The sequence below is a fragment of the Jaculus jaculus genome, chromosome 8, assembly GCF_020740685.1.
Source record: "Jaculus jaculus isolate mJacJac1 chromosome 8, mJacJac1.mat.Y.cur, whole genome shotgun sequence".
Lineage (NCBI taxonomy): Eukaryota > Metazoa > Chordata > Mammalia > Rodentia > Dipodidae > Jaculus > Jaculus jaculus.
The window spans coordinates 18,115,015-18,127,889 of record NC_059109.1 but is presented as its reverse complement, the minus strand read 5'-3'; the positions used below and the strand labels follow the sequence as shown (position 1 = coordinate 18,127,889).

The window sequence follows — 12,875 nt, the reverse complement described above, 5'->3', positions numbered from 1 at the left end:
TGTAATCCCAACGCACAAGGTGGAGGTAGGCAGATAAGAACTTCAAGGTTGTCATTGGCTATATACATAGTTCAAGACCAGCCTGGGCTACATGGGACCTTTTCTTAAAAAAAAAGAAAAAAGGATCTGGGCTGGGCTGGAGAGATGGCTTAGCTGTTAAGGTGTTTGCCTGCAATGCCAAAGAACCTCTGTTCAGTTCCCCACGTAAGCCAGAGGCAGAAGGTGGCGTGTGCATCTGGAGTTCATTTGCAGTGGCTGGAAGCCCTGGCACACCCATTCTCTCTCTCTCTCTCTGTTTCTTTCATGCACTCAAATAAATAAATAAATAAATAAAAATAAAAATATTTTTTAAAAATCTGGGGAAAATTACCTTATGGTTTGGTGTTAGAAATAGTATCCTTGTGCTGGAGAGATGGCTTATCGGTTAAGGTGCTTGCCTGCAGAAGCCTAAGGACCCAGGTTCGATTTCCCAGTACCCATGTAAGCCAGATGCACAGGGCGGCACAAGCATGTGGAGTTTGTTTGCATTAGCTAGAGGCCCTGGGCTCCCATTCTCTCTCTGTGTTACTCTCTCTCTCTCTCTCTCTCTCTCTCTCTCTCTCTCTTTCTCTCTCTCTTTCTCTCTCTCTCTCATCTTTGTCAAATAAAGTATGTTTAAAAATTAAAAGAAAACAGAAATGGCATCCTTTTGTCATTTGAAATAGTCTTTTTTATTTATTTATTTATTTTTGGTTTTTCGAGGTAGGGTCTCACTCTAGCCCAGGCTAAACTAGAATTTACTATGTAGTCTCAGGGTGGCCTTGAACTCATGGTGAGCCTCCTACCTCTGCCTCCCGAGCACCTCCATGCCAGGCCTGAAATAGTCTCTTTATGTAAGGTTTGTTTCAAATTCGTGATCCTCCTGTCTCAGTCTTCAAAGATCCCAGGATTACGGGCATGTGTCACCACACCCATTTTAGGAATGGTTTTCAAAAACACCGGTTGAAGATAGGCTCAGAGCCCAGGGTTAATTCCAAGGGAAAGAAGTTCTGTTGATACAACACACGATTCCGTGACTGCTTTTCTCTGACCAACGCCAGCCAGGAGCTTTTGGAGCAAGGAGGCAAGAGACTTTTTAGAACCAGCCTGGGACAGTGGAGAGAGACCAGCATCAACTGTAAAGGAGCTCTGACCTCTCTTGGCCAGCTTTTGGTCATCTCTGAATCCTTGCACTGAATGTGAACGGGCCATTTGTGCTTGTAGATTGGCTTGGTTTCTTCTACTCTAAGGCCTTAGGAACAAAATTAATTTGTCAAAAGTTTGAGTAATGTAGCCACAAAGCGTGCCTCAAGCCTTAAAAAAAAAAAAAATGTAGTTTCTCAGCTATTTCTTCTCAAAGTGAATCCAGGGCTGGGGAGATGGCTCAGTGGTCAAGGCACTTGCCTGTGAAGCTGAGCAACTTCAGCTCCATTCCCCAGAACCCACACAAAGCCAGACGCACTAAGTGGCCCATGCGTCATTTGCAGGGGCTAGAGGTCCTAGCACACCCATTCCCTTTCTCTCTCTCTCTCTCTCTCCTCTCTGCTTGCAAATAAATAAATAAAAATTCCCCCCCTTCAAAAAAAGGAATTGGATCTGAATAACACAAAACACCTTCAATTTGCACCAATGCACTTGAATGAACTCTGTAGTTGCACGCGAGGCCAGAGGCGTATCCAGTCCACACAGCCGACGTACAGATGAAACACGCCTTGTCTAGCAGGTGGAAATGGCCCGCAGACCCGCTGGCTCGGCTTAGAAGCAACCTTCACCCTTGGACACGATCCCAGGAAACAGGCATTGTTCGTCATCTCGCAAATGAGCCATTATGCTAATCTCCTCCATCATATCCAACATAGCAGCAACAATGCAAAAATTTTCCTAATTAGAGTAGTGAGATGAAAAAACCCTCTTCATATTGCTGCGTCCCGGAGCGGCTGGTCACCGCCTGCCCCCTAGTGTTTGTTGAGGGTAAGTACACTACAGTCCCCTGGCCTCTTCTTACCAAAGGCCAACTGGGGGCCTGGGAGAGGGCTTGCCTGGTCACAGTGCTGGTTGTGCAAGCGAGTGGACCCGAGGCTCAGCGGCATGGCCACGCACGCCTGCAACCCGTGCTAAGGGGTGGACTGCGGAGACAGGAGAATCACCCGGGCTTGTGCATCAGCCACTCTGAGGGAAATACCAGCAGTTCCAACTTCAGTGAGAGCCTCCATCTCAAAGCGAGAAGTGAAAGAAAGCCAGGCATCGCGGTGCACACCCTTAATCCCAGCACTCCGGAGTTCGAGGCCACCCTGAGACTACCTAGTGCATTCCAGGTGCCAGGTTAACCTGGGCTAGAGTGAAACCCCCAAAAAGAACAAGAAAGAAGACGTGAAAGAGCAACAGAGGAGGTTAGCGGATGGTCTCTGGCCTCCACTTGGAGCACGCTTACACTGGGGTCATGTGCGCCTGCACACACGCGTGCATGCCCCCCCCCACACCATGCATATTACACACCAACAAAAATTCTTTTTGTTTTACAGGCAAATTGTCTTCCCACAGAAGAACCACTTAGAAGGAAATACATCCGGAGCTTTTACTGAAATTGTCTGAAAACCATTCTAGGTGCTAGAGGGGCCATCCCTCGGTCTCTTCATTTGCTTTGGAAGCAGTAGAGAAACTAAAAAAGTACACCTTTCTAATAGTTATTCAGAGATTTGGAAGAGCTTACACAGGGCCATGCAAAGTCAAAACATTTTTTTTCTTTTTTATTAAGTTTTTATTAATTAAAAATATGTTTATGTAGCATACAAAATAATGTGCTTCCTTTCGACACTTTCATACGTATATATCACTGTATTTTTCTCACACTCATCTCCCATCTCCCTTCTTCCTTTCGTTGGTCCCCTTCCTCCCACAAATAGTTCCCTTCCTGCTTCGATGTCTCATGTATGTCTGCATACATGTGTACATATAGGTGGCAGTTTGAATGTATGCCCCCCCCCCATTGACTCAGGTGTTAAAATTAAACTTGTAACTTGGGGATCTCCAGCCACTGGAGGACGTGTCACTGGGTGTGGACCTGAATTCCAGCCCAAAGGTGTGCAGAGAGGTCTGAACTCTGGTGGATTTTTGTGCTTGCTGCTTTTTGGTGTTGCTGGCTGCTGGTGGTCTCTCTTTCTCTCTCTCTCTCTCTCTTTCTCTCTCTCTCTCTTTCTCTTTCTCTCTCCTTGGATTTATGAAATGGAGCCAGCTTTTTCTGCCATTGATGGACTTCCTGGATCTGTAGACTTGAAATAAATCCTTTCCTCCCCTAAACTGAGCTGGTTTGGGTTAGGGAAGCTGGTTTGGGTGTTCATCCCAGCAACGTGGAAGCTGTCTAATCTAATCTATATCTATATCTATATCCATATCTATATCTATATAAACTGACCTAGAATTCATTATGTCACCTAGTCTGGCCCCTAACTTGCAGTGATCCTCCTGCCTCAACCTTATGAGTACTGGGACTTTAGGCATGAGCTACCATGCCTGGAAAATCCTCTTATGTATATAAGTAACACTATTCAAGTGCTCATCTGCAACAGTAAATGCGGACACACAAGCCAAAACACAAGTCCTTTCTAGGCATTGAACAGGAAACTTCCCAACACTGGGGTTTCTTTTTTGTTAAATTTATTTTATTGACAACTTCTGTAATTGTAAACAATATCCCATGGCAATTCCCTCCCTTCCCCTACTTGTCCCTTTGAAACTCCACTCTCCATCCTATCCCCTCCCCCTACTGGGGTTTCTAAATCTGCGTGCTTATACACCAAAGACCTTCTAGTTTCAAATGATCAAGACGGGGCCCGTATCTTGTGACTCTGAGAAGTATGAACCAATTGCTGTCCTTAATCCTTCTTGGCATGTCTCTCTTAGCTCACGGTGATACAACAGACATGTCTTGGCTCCCCTCCTCCATCATAAGGTATACCTCCTCAGTCTCTTTCACAGTTTTGTCCTCCTCTTCCAGACTCTAAATGATGGCCCATGCTAAGGACCCCCCCTCACTTTCCCACCCATACACGCCTGATGGTCTCACTTGATCCAGTGACTGCAGACACCACTTCTTATGCTAATGACCAGCCCAGGCCTTCCCTTAAACAATATGCAGTGGCTGTCTTGACATCTCACATTGGATGTCTCATGGCATCTCGGAGACTGGGGACAGCTAACCACCTCAGGTTGGGCAGCCATGCAGCCTGAGTTCAGACAAACACGGTAAGCCACTGCAATTCTTCTCTCTCCCTCTCTCTCTCTCATATTTAACCAAATTTATATGGATGCTATTTCAATAATCTAATTAATACAATTTCTTCTTTCTCAGAGATCTAACTGATTCTTTTGCTACTTATCCCCACACTTCTAAATAACATGATTATGATGTTTTCTTATTTTCTTGGTTTTATTGATTTCAAAAATGAAGAATAGGGCTGGAGAAATGGCTCAGTGATTAAGGCGCTTGCTTGCAAAACCTAATGGCCAGGGTTTGATTCCTTACTACCTGCATAAAGCGGATGCACAAAGTGACGCGTGGGTCTGAAGTTCGCAGGGGCGGGAGGCCCTAGCATGCCCATTCTCTCTCTCTCTCTCTCTCTCTCTCTCTCTCTCTCTCTCTCTCTCTCTCTCTCTGTGTGTGTGTGTGTGTGTGTCTGTCTGTCTTACAAGTAAACAAAAAGACAATAAAGATTTAGATCATTTTGGCAGCTCCCCCCACCAACACAATGCCTATTCTCCACTTTCTCGATGTGATAAGGCTGTGTTATTTGGGCACATCAAGGCCACCACACGCTCTGTACGAGACAACGTGCTTGAATGTTCTGTCCTGCTAGCTTTCTGTTCCACAGCATTTGTTTGTGTTTTAACTTTTTTATTTGCAAGGAGAGAGGAAAGAAAGAAAGAGAGGGAGAGAGAGGAAAGGAGGAAGGAAGGAAGGAAGAAAGAAAAGAAGGAAGGAAGGAAGGAAGAGAGAGAGAGAAAGGGCATACTAGGGCCTCTAGCTGCTGCAAACCAATTCCAGCCCCATGGTTTTTATTTTTTAACTTACATGGTTTTCTGTGTTCTAATTGTAAAAAAATCACCACCACCACCCCTTAGTAAGTAATTATTCTGAAGGTCTTGCTATGGAGCCCAGTGTCACTTCAAACTGATGGCCACCATGCGTGGCTCTGTGAATCCCTTCGACACAACAGTAAAGCACACTGATACCTTCTCATTGCTTCTTCTCGAGCAATCTTCTCTGAAGGTCCAGTATGGAGCTGACAGCGACCTGGGCAGCTCCCTTCACTCTGTTGTCCCCTGTGCTTTCTCTTCCATTATGTCCTTTGGGTTTGGGTCGCACGTCTGGGTTTTACTTTCACATAAGCTTGATACATTTCCTAATAGCTTTGTATTTATTTATTTCCTAATAGCTTTTGAGAAAAACAGCACTGGAGAAAAATATATTGAGAACCTGCATGTTTGAAAAAAAAATCTTATTCTTCTACACTGAATTGCTTCATTTCTTATTTATTTGCTTAATTGCTTCAGTTTCCCCCTATATTTTGAATCTATCTTCCATTTTTTGGGCTTACCATGCTGCGATAGAGAGTTATGATTCTGATAATATGCTGATGTTTTTAATAAGATTTGGTTTGTTTAAAAGCCAGGCAGGGTGGTGCACGCCTTTAATCCCAGCATTCAGGAGGCAGAGGTAGGAGGATTGCCATGAGTTTGAGGTCACCTTGAGACTACATAATGAATTCCAGGTCAGCCTTGCCTAGAGTGAGACCCTACCTTTAAAAAACAAAACAAAACAAAACAAACAAACAAACAAACAAACAAAAAAGGTTTGGTTTGTTTGTCTGAGCAGATTCCTAACTTCCATAAGTTGCTTCTGGTCAGGTGTTTTGTTGCAATGACCACAGAAACACAAGTTCTGCGGTCTCTTGGTCCCAGTGTTTAATCTTTACCTACATATCTATATAATTTATGGCCAAGATGGAGGGTGAACCAGTTGCCTGGCTACTTGAGTTAGAGACCTGGAAATGTCACTACTTCTTTTTGTAAATATGTTTTGTTTTGTCTATTTATTTGAGAGAGAAGCAGATTGAGAAAGAGAAAGAGAGGGAGAGAATATGTATCCTGGGGCCCCCAGCTGCTGTAAGTGAACTCCAGACACAGGTGCCACCTTGTGCATCTGGCTTTATGTGGGTACTGGAGAATCGAACTTAGGTCGTTTGGCTTTGCAGACAAATGCCTTAACCACTGAACAATCTTTCCAGCCTCTGTTACTTTCTTTTTGGGGGGGTAGGATCTCATTCTAGCCTAGGGTGACCTTGAATCCACCCTGAGGTCTCAGGTGGCCTCAAACTCTCCGTGATCCTCCTACATCTGCCTCCCAAGTGCTGGGACTAAAGGCGTGCACCACCCCGCCTGGCTCCCCACTTAAATTGAGTGAACTATTCACTCAACCCTGTACTTATTCTCCCCTTTTTTGGTCTTTTTAGCAACTGTATTTCTAACAAACATATATAATGTAGTATATTAGTATATATTTCATATATACTAATATATAATATATATTATAATATCATGTATTAATATATAATAATATAATAAAATACATACGTTAATTGCACATGATGTACAATTCAAAAATGTCTTGACAGAATGTCGCATCACCAAACCATAACTATAATGAAGACACTGAAGGCATATATCACCTGACACAAAATTCCTCTTTCTTTTGTCCTTCCTGTGTCACTCACCGCATGACACCATCACGAGGCAATGACCTGCTCTCTGTCACAAATAGGCCACCTTACATCGTAATGGAAAGATGTTACGTCTTTGTGGAGGGGTTGAATTTTTTGCTCAGACATTGGTTTTTATTTTAATTTCTCTCATGGCTAAAGATATTGACCAGGTGCTTTTTTCTCACTGGCATGTCTTGAATGAGCCATGTATGTATTGTTCACCCTTCTCCATCTTTTTGTGTGTGTGCTTTTGAGGTAGGATCTTACTGTAGCCCAGGCTGACCAGGAATTCACTATGTAGTCTCAGGGTGGTCTGAAACTCACAGCAATCCTCCTACCTCTGCCCCCGAGGACTGGGATTAAAGGTGTGCACCACCATGTGCAGCTATGTTTGCCCATTTTGTAACCATCACTCCACTTTTCACCGTACCCCCAATTCTTGAGTCTCTAGAGGACCTTGCAGTATAAAAGGTCACTTCTTGATATTCCCTGACTGCTGGATTAATATTTAACTTACTAACTTGGCTCTCACCCCATCAGCTTTACAAAGTTTTGCCAGTATTTTCTCTCTTTCCCTCTTCCTATTACTGGGGTGCCTTCACTGGTCACACCTTTTGTCTGTTTGGCATTCTACAGGCTTCCTGTGCCTGCATTGGCATCGTTTTCCTTATTTGGGGTAAGTTGTATTCAGTGATTTTGATGAATATACCTGCTATGACTTTGGAGTGAAAATTTTCTCCTTCTACTATGCCCTGAATTCTTGTGTTTGATTTCTTCACGGTGTCCCGAATGTCTCGAAATTCCCATTCATGCCTTCCTATTAGTTTGTCTTTCTCTTTGTTGGACTGTATTAGATCTGCCACCTGGTCTTCTGGTTTAGATATTCTGTCCTCTCCTTGATCCATTCTACTGGTGAGACTTTCTACACAGTTTTCTATCTGACTTACTCTGTTTTTCATTTCTAATAGTTCTGATCGGTATTTTTTCATTATATTTCCTTACTCATTCCTTGTATTGACCTCCTTATTTCATTAAATTAGTTTCCTCTGTTCCTCTTCAGGAGTTGGTTTTCCTCTTTGATTCCTTTCATTTCTTCTTTGATTTCTTTGAGTATGGATATAATCCTTTTTTTTTTCTACAACAGTCTCACTGAGGGTCATTCCTGATGGATTTATAGTTTTGAATGGGATTATATTGTCTTGATTTTTTTTGTTTCTTGTATTATAATACAGAGATTTTTGCATCTTGAGTTAATTTGATTCTTGAGATTTCTAATTATCTGCTGTGTTCTTAGCTATGTAAATCTGACTTTATCTTCAGGGTAGGAGTTTATGGGATCAAGTAGCTCTTATGCTCCAAGAAAACAGCAGAAGTGACCCTACGTTTTGAGTTTGCCTGTTATTCAAGTATTCTGGAATACTGGGTAGAGCAATTTACTGGTCCGGTGTTCAACCTATGTAATCCTCTCCCCTTGACATGAGCAAAAAAAAAAAAAAAAAAAAAAGATCCAACAGGAGAATCTGGAGAGACAATCTGCATCAATAATATTTTGACAAGAAACTGAACACCATCCATCAATTTATCTAAGGTTATTTCGTGAAGTTTTCTTATTTCAACCCAGTTGATTAGAAATATCATTGAATAATGCTATATTTTTGAAATAGGAAAATATATTTGGCAGTCATGAGAGCCAATACCTTCTAAGGCAACCTTCTCCTCTGCATGTACAGAGCAATTTCTTTGGATCAGACCACATGGTGTCGCAGTTACCTTCTCAATGCTGGGACAAAACACATGACCACAAGCAGCTGATGGCAGGAAAGGGTTTATTCTATCTTACAGTCTCAAGGGGAAGCTCCATGACGGCAGGGGAAAGATGCTAGAACAGAAACTGGACACCACTTCTTGCTACAACAGGTGGAAGATAGCAACCATAAAGTAAGCCAAGCTCTGGCAAGGGGAACCTGCTATAACTCCCCAAAGTTCACCATGAAAACACACCTCCTCCAGCAAGGCTCCACCCCCTCAAACTGCCATTGGCTGGGAACCAAGCATTCAAAACAAAAAGGTTTATAGGGGACATCTGATTCAAACCACTACACGTGGAAATTAAAATTCCTATTTAAGACAAATGAGGCATGGGTTGAAGCCACTGAGATAACCTGCTTTATTTCCAGACTCCAAAATCAGAAAATCCCATCTGATTCTGAGCATAATGGCATAACTGACAATTAGCTCTAAAGGTCACATTGCTTAAAAAAAAAAAAATTAAAAAGCTGACTTTATGGCTCCCAGCTTTATTGCGTGGACAAAAACTGAGTTAGTGTGATGTCATTGGAGGACTCTCCAGTCTGGGAAAGCGCGTAAGTGCCTGAAGGGAAAGAGAGTAAGAGTTAATGCTCCCATGTTGAAATCAACATGAAACCACAATGAAACAAAGCCTGTGGTATGTCTCGTGACCAGGACTGCTACTAGGAAAAGGTGTTAGGGAAAGGCATAGAAAGTGGGTGCTTGATTGAGTGGGACAGCATCTCCCTCACATCACAGATGCTTCATTTGTCATCTCCTTTGAGAGGAAAATTGCTGTTTGGTAGCTATTGCTAGCAAATGACATGACTTGGGCTTCAAACCATAACACGATGTGGCAAGAAGGAATCTTAGAGACCTAGTTTTTCATTTTGCTGCGAAGGAATGAATGTCCAGAAAGGTAAAGGGACTTAAAGGCATATAGGCTCATTGGTGGCAGGGATAATGCAACTCAAGGGACCTCAGTAAACACCTTTTCCAGACACTTGAATTGAATCTGGCATTTAAATAGTTCACACAAACCCACAAAAGGGAAAATGACATTAAAAAGAGAAGAAGGGGCTGGAGGGATGGCTTAGCAGTTAAGGTGCTTGCCCAGGTTCAACTCCTTAGAATGCACATACACCAGATGCACAAGGTGACGCATGCACACAAGGTGGCACATGCATCTGGAATTCAGTTTCAGAGGTTAGGGGCCCTGGCATGCCAATTCTCTTTCTCTCCCCCTCTCTCTTTCCCTTAAAAAAAAAAAAAAGAGAGGAACTAGTTGGGAAGAAAAGGTGGTTCAGTGGGAGGAGAAGGGAGGGGAGCAACACAAGAAGGGAATGGAAGAGGATTGTGATCAAAATGCATTATACATGCACAAAAATTATTTATAAATATAAAAAGAAAAAAACAATTTTGGTGGGAATCTAAAATAAGTTGTCTATTTCTCTGTCTAATTCCATGTCCCCAGTGATCAATACCAAATATATAATGTCTCTATGAGTATCAATCCTCAACATTGCTTTATTGGCCCTGATCATGATCCGGATTAACTCAGACACATGGCCAGCCAATACACTCACACTTCTCACACGGAATGTTTAATAGTTATTGCTACATTTTCTTTCTATACTGAATTCATAATTTCTCTTCCTACTTTTTTGGGGGGGAAAGGGTTTGAGGTAGGGTCTCACTCTGGCCCAGGCTGACCTGGAATTTACTATATAGTCTTAGGGTAGCCTGGAACTCATGGTGATCCTCCTACCTCTGCCCCCCAAGTGCTGGGATTAGAGGTGTGCACCACCATGCCAGGCTAACTCTTCCTACTTTTTAAAACCTTTGGCTTTATTAAAACTCACCCTTGTTTTGCAGTATGTTGAAAGACTTTAAGCATTTTGGTTTGGCAGATATATCAGAGGAATTTTGCTGCAAGAAAAGAAAATTGACATTTGTGTTAGGTAGTTAGCTAGAAACCAGTAGACCTGAAAGTCTTTGTCAAGCAGCTGGATTGATGGCTCAGTGGCTAAAGATTCTTGCTTGTAAAGCCTGATGGCCCAGGTCCAATTCTCTAGTACCCATGTAAAGCCAGATTTATTGAGGGCCACATGTGTCTGGAGGTTGTTTGTAGTGGCAAGAGGTCCTGAAGTGCCCATACTCACTCATGCTTCCTCTCTCTCTCTCTCTCTCTCTCTCTCTCTCTCTGCCTTTTTCTCTGTCTCTCTCTTTCTCTCAAATAAATTAATAAAATACTTTTTAAAAAAGAAAGTTATTGAGGATGGACCTCTCTCTCAGAATCAGGTTTGGACCCTGCCTCTTGTATCCTTGTTATCTCACTAATTTCAAGGAAGGGGAAAGTGTCATAATTGCATATGAAAGGACAGTTACCTATTAGACCTAAGAGAAAAAGATGGAGGTAACAGGGTGTTCTTAAAGCCCATGCAAGGAAGACTATTGTCCAAGGATTTTAGTTTAAGGCATAAAATCAAAATCACAGAAGGTAGGAACTTCAAGCAATTAGTTCAGAACTAACTTTCTTTCTTTCTTTTTCTTTCTTGAGATAGGGTCTCACTCTAGCTCAGGCTGACCAGGAATTCACTATGTATTCTCAGGGTGGCCTCGAACTCACAGCGATCCTCCTACCTCTGCCTCTCAAGTGCTGTGATTAAAGGCATGAGCCACCATGTCCAGCTTATCTTGTACTTTTGTGTCAAAGAATGAAATAGGCATCCTCCACTTTGTATAAACGTAACAGGATTAGACCTAAGAGCAAAGATTATAAGGGACTAAGACAAATGATATTGCTCAAAGGCATTCTTTCACAGAGATGCAGGGGAGAAACGGGAAATTCCAAGGGCATGAGAAGGGAAAGGAGCTCCTCGCTCTGCCAGCTGAGAATCACAGGCCCTCACAAACAGGGTTATGAATCGTGTTCACAGGCAAAACACCCTTTCTTGGCCTCCTTGTGACCTATGTACAGGAAGGACTCCTTTGATTCCTTTTTTGTTGCTGTTGTTATAAAAGTGTTTTACTTTTTTATTTTTATTTATTTTTTTGAGAGAAAGAAATAGGGAGTGTGAGAGAGTCTGAGTGCGGTCATGCCAGGACCTCTTGTTGCTGCAAATAAACTCCAGATGCATGTGCCACATTTTGTACATCTGGTTTTGCTTGGGTAAACCCAGGCCATCAGGCTTTGAAAGCAAGTGCCTTTAACCACTTAGCCATCTCCCCAGCCTTCCTTTGGCTTTTTGATCTTTTTATCTTATCAGCCTATAAAACTATACAGCACATCTTAAAAGCCACCTTATAGTCTCATTTACTATAGAAAATGGACTTAGGGCTGGAGAGATGGCTTAGCAGTTAAGCGCTTGCCTGTGAAGCCTAAGGACCCCGGTTCGAGGCTCGGTTCCCCAGGTCCCACGTTAGCCAGATGCACAAGGGGGCGCACGCGTCTGGAGTTCGTTTGCAGAGGCTGGAAGCCCTGGCGTGCCCATTCTCTCTCTCTCCCTCTCTCTGTCCTTCTCTCTGTGTCTGTCGCTCTCAAATAAATAAATAAAATTTAAAAAAAAAAAAAGAAAATGGCCTTAGATGAAAATGAATATATCAAACATTATCAAACATTTTTACTTTATCTTTTAAACCCTTTGAACAATATACTTCCAAAAATCACTCAAACTGTAAACCTAGACATTGTTAAGATAAATAAATAAATGTGACTCTCTGGAGAAAATGGCCCACTCTGGGTTGTGTATACTACCCTTCTCTTACATATCTCTCTCCTCCTCTCTTAGTGCCAGGGATTAAACCTACTTGCACACATGCATGCACACACACAACTAACACACCCATTAAAATTTTTAAAAATTCTTCCAAATCTTTCTTTTTTTTGTTTGATTGATTTTTGTTTTTTGAGGAAAGGTTTCACTCTAGTCCAGGAATTCACTATGGAGTCTCAGGGTGGCCTCAAACTCATGGTGATCCTCTTACCTCTGCCTCCCAAGTGCTGGGATTAAAGGTGTGTGCCACCACGCCTGGCGCCAAATATCTTTTTTTTTTTTTTAATTTATTTATTTGAGAGTGACAGAGAAAGAAAGAGGCAGATAGATAGAGAGAGAGAGAGAATGGGTGCGCCAGGGCCTCCAGCCACTGCAAACAAACTCCAGAAGCGTGCGCCCCGTTATGCATCTGGCTAACGTGGGTCCTGGGGAATCGAGCCTCGAACTGGAGTCCTTAGGCTTCACAGGCAAGCGCTTAACCGCTAAGCCATCTCTCCAGCTCCAAATATCTTTTTAAAAAAATATATTTTTAATT

At 42.6% G+C, this 12,875-nt stretch overlaps 1 protein-coding gene across 2 annotated transcripts in view; it reads right to left on the bottom strand.

The window, feature by feature from the left end:
- Positions 1 to 980: 980 nt before the first annotated feature.
- Adgrf1 (adhesion G protein-coupled receptor F1) overlaps positions 981 to 12,875 on the bottom strand; it is a 61,970-nt gene continuing 50,075 nt past the window's right edge. The window contains exons 14-15 of one of the 2 annotated variants that reach the window (XM_045157302.1): positions 10,427 to 10,493; positions 981 to 1,086 (exon numbers count right to left, since the gene is read on the bottom strand). In XM_045157302.1, coding sequence (XP_045013237.1) covers positions 1,007 to 1,086; positions 10,427 to 10,493 — 147 coding nt within the window. In that variant the 3' untranslated portion in view covers positions 981 to 1,006. Of the gene's footprint in view, positions 1,087 to 8,585; positions 9,148 to 10,426; positions 10,494 to 12,875 lie in introns of those variants that run through there. The other variant, XM_012947613.2, reaches the window with a different exon arrangement.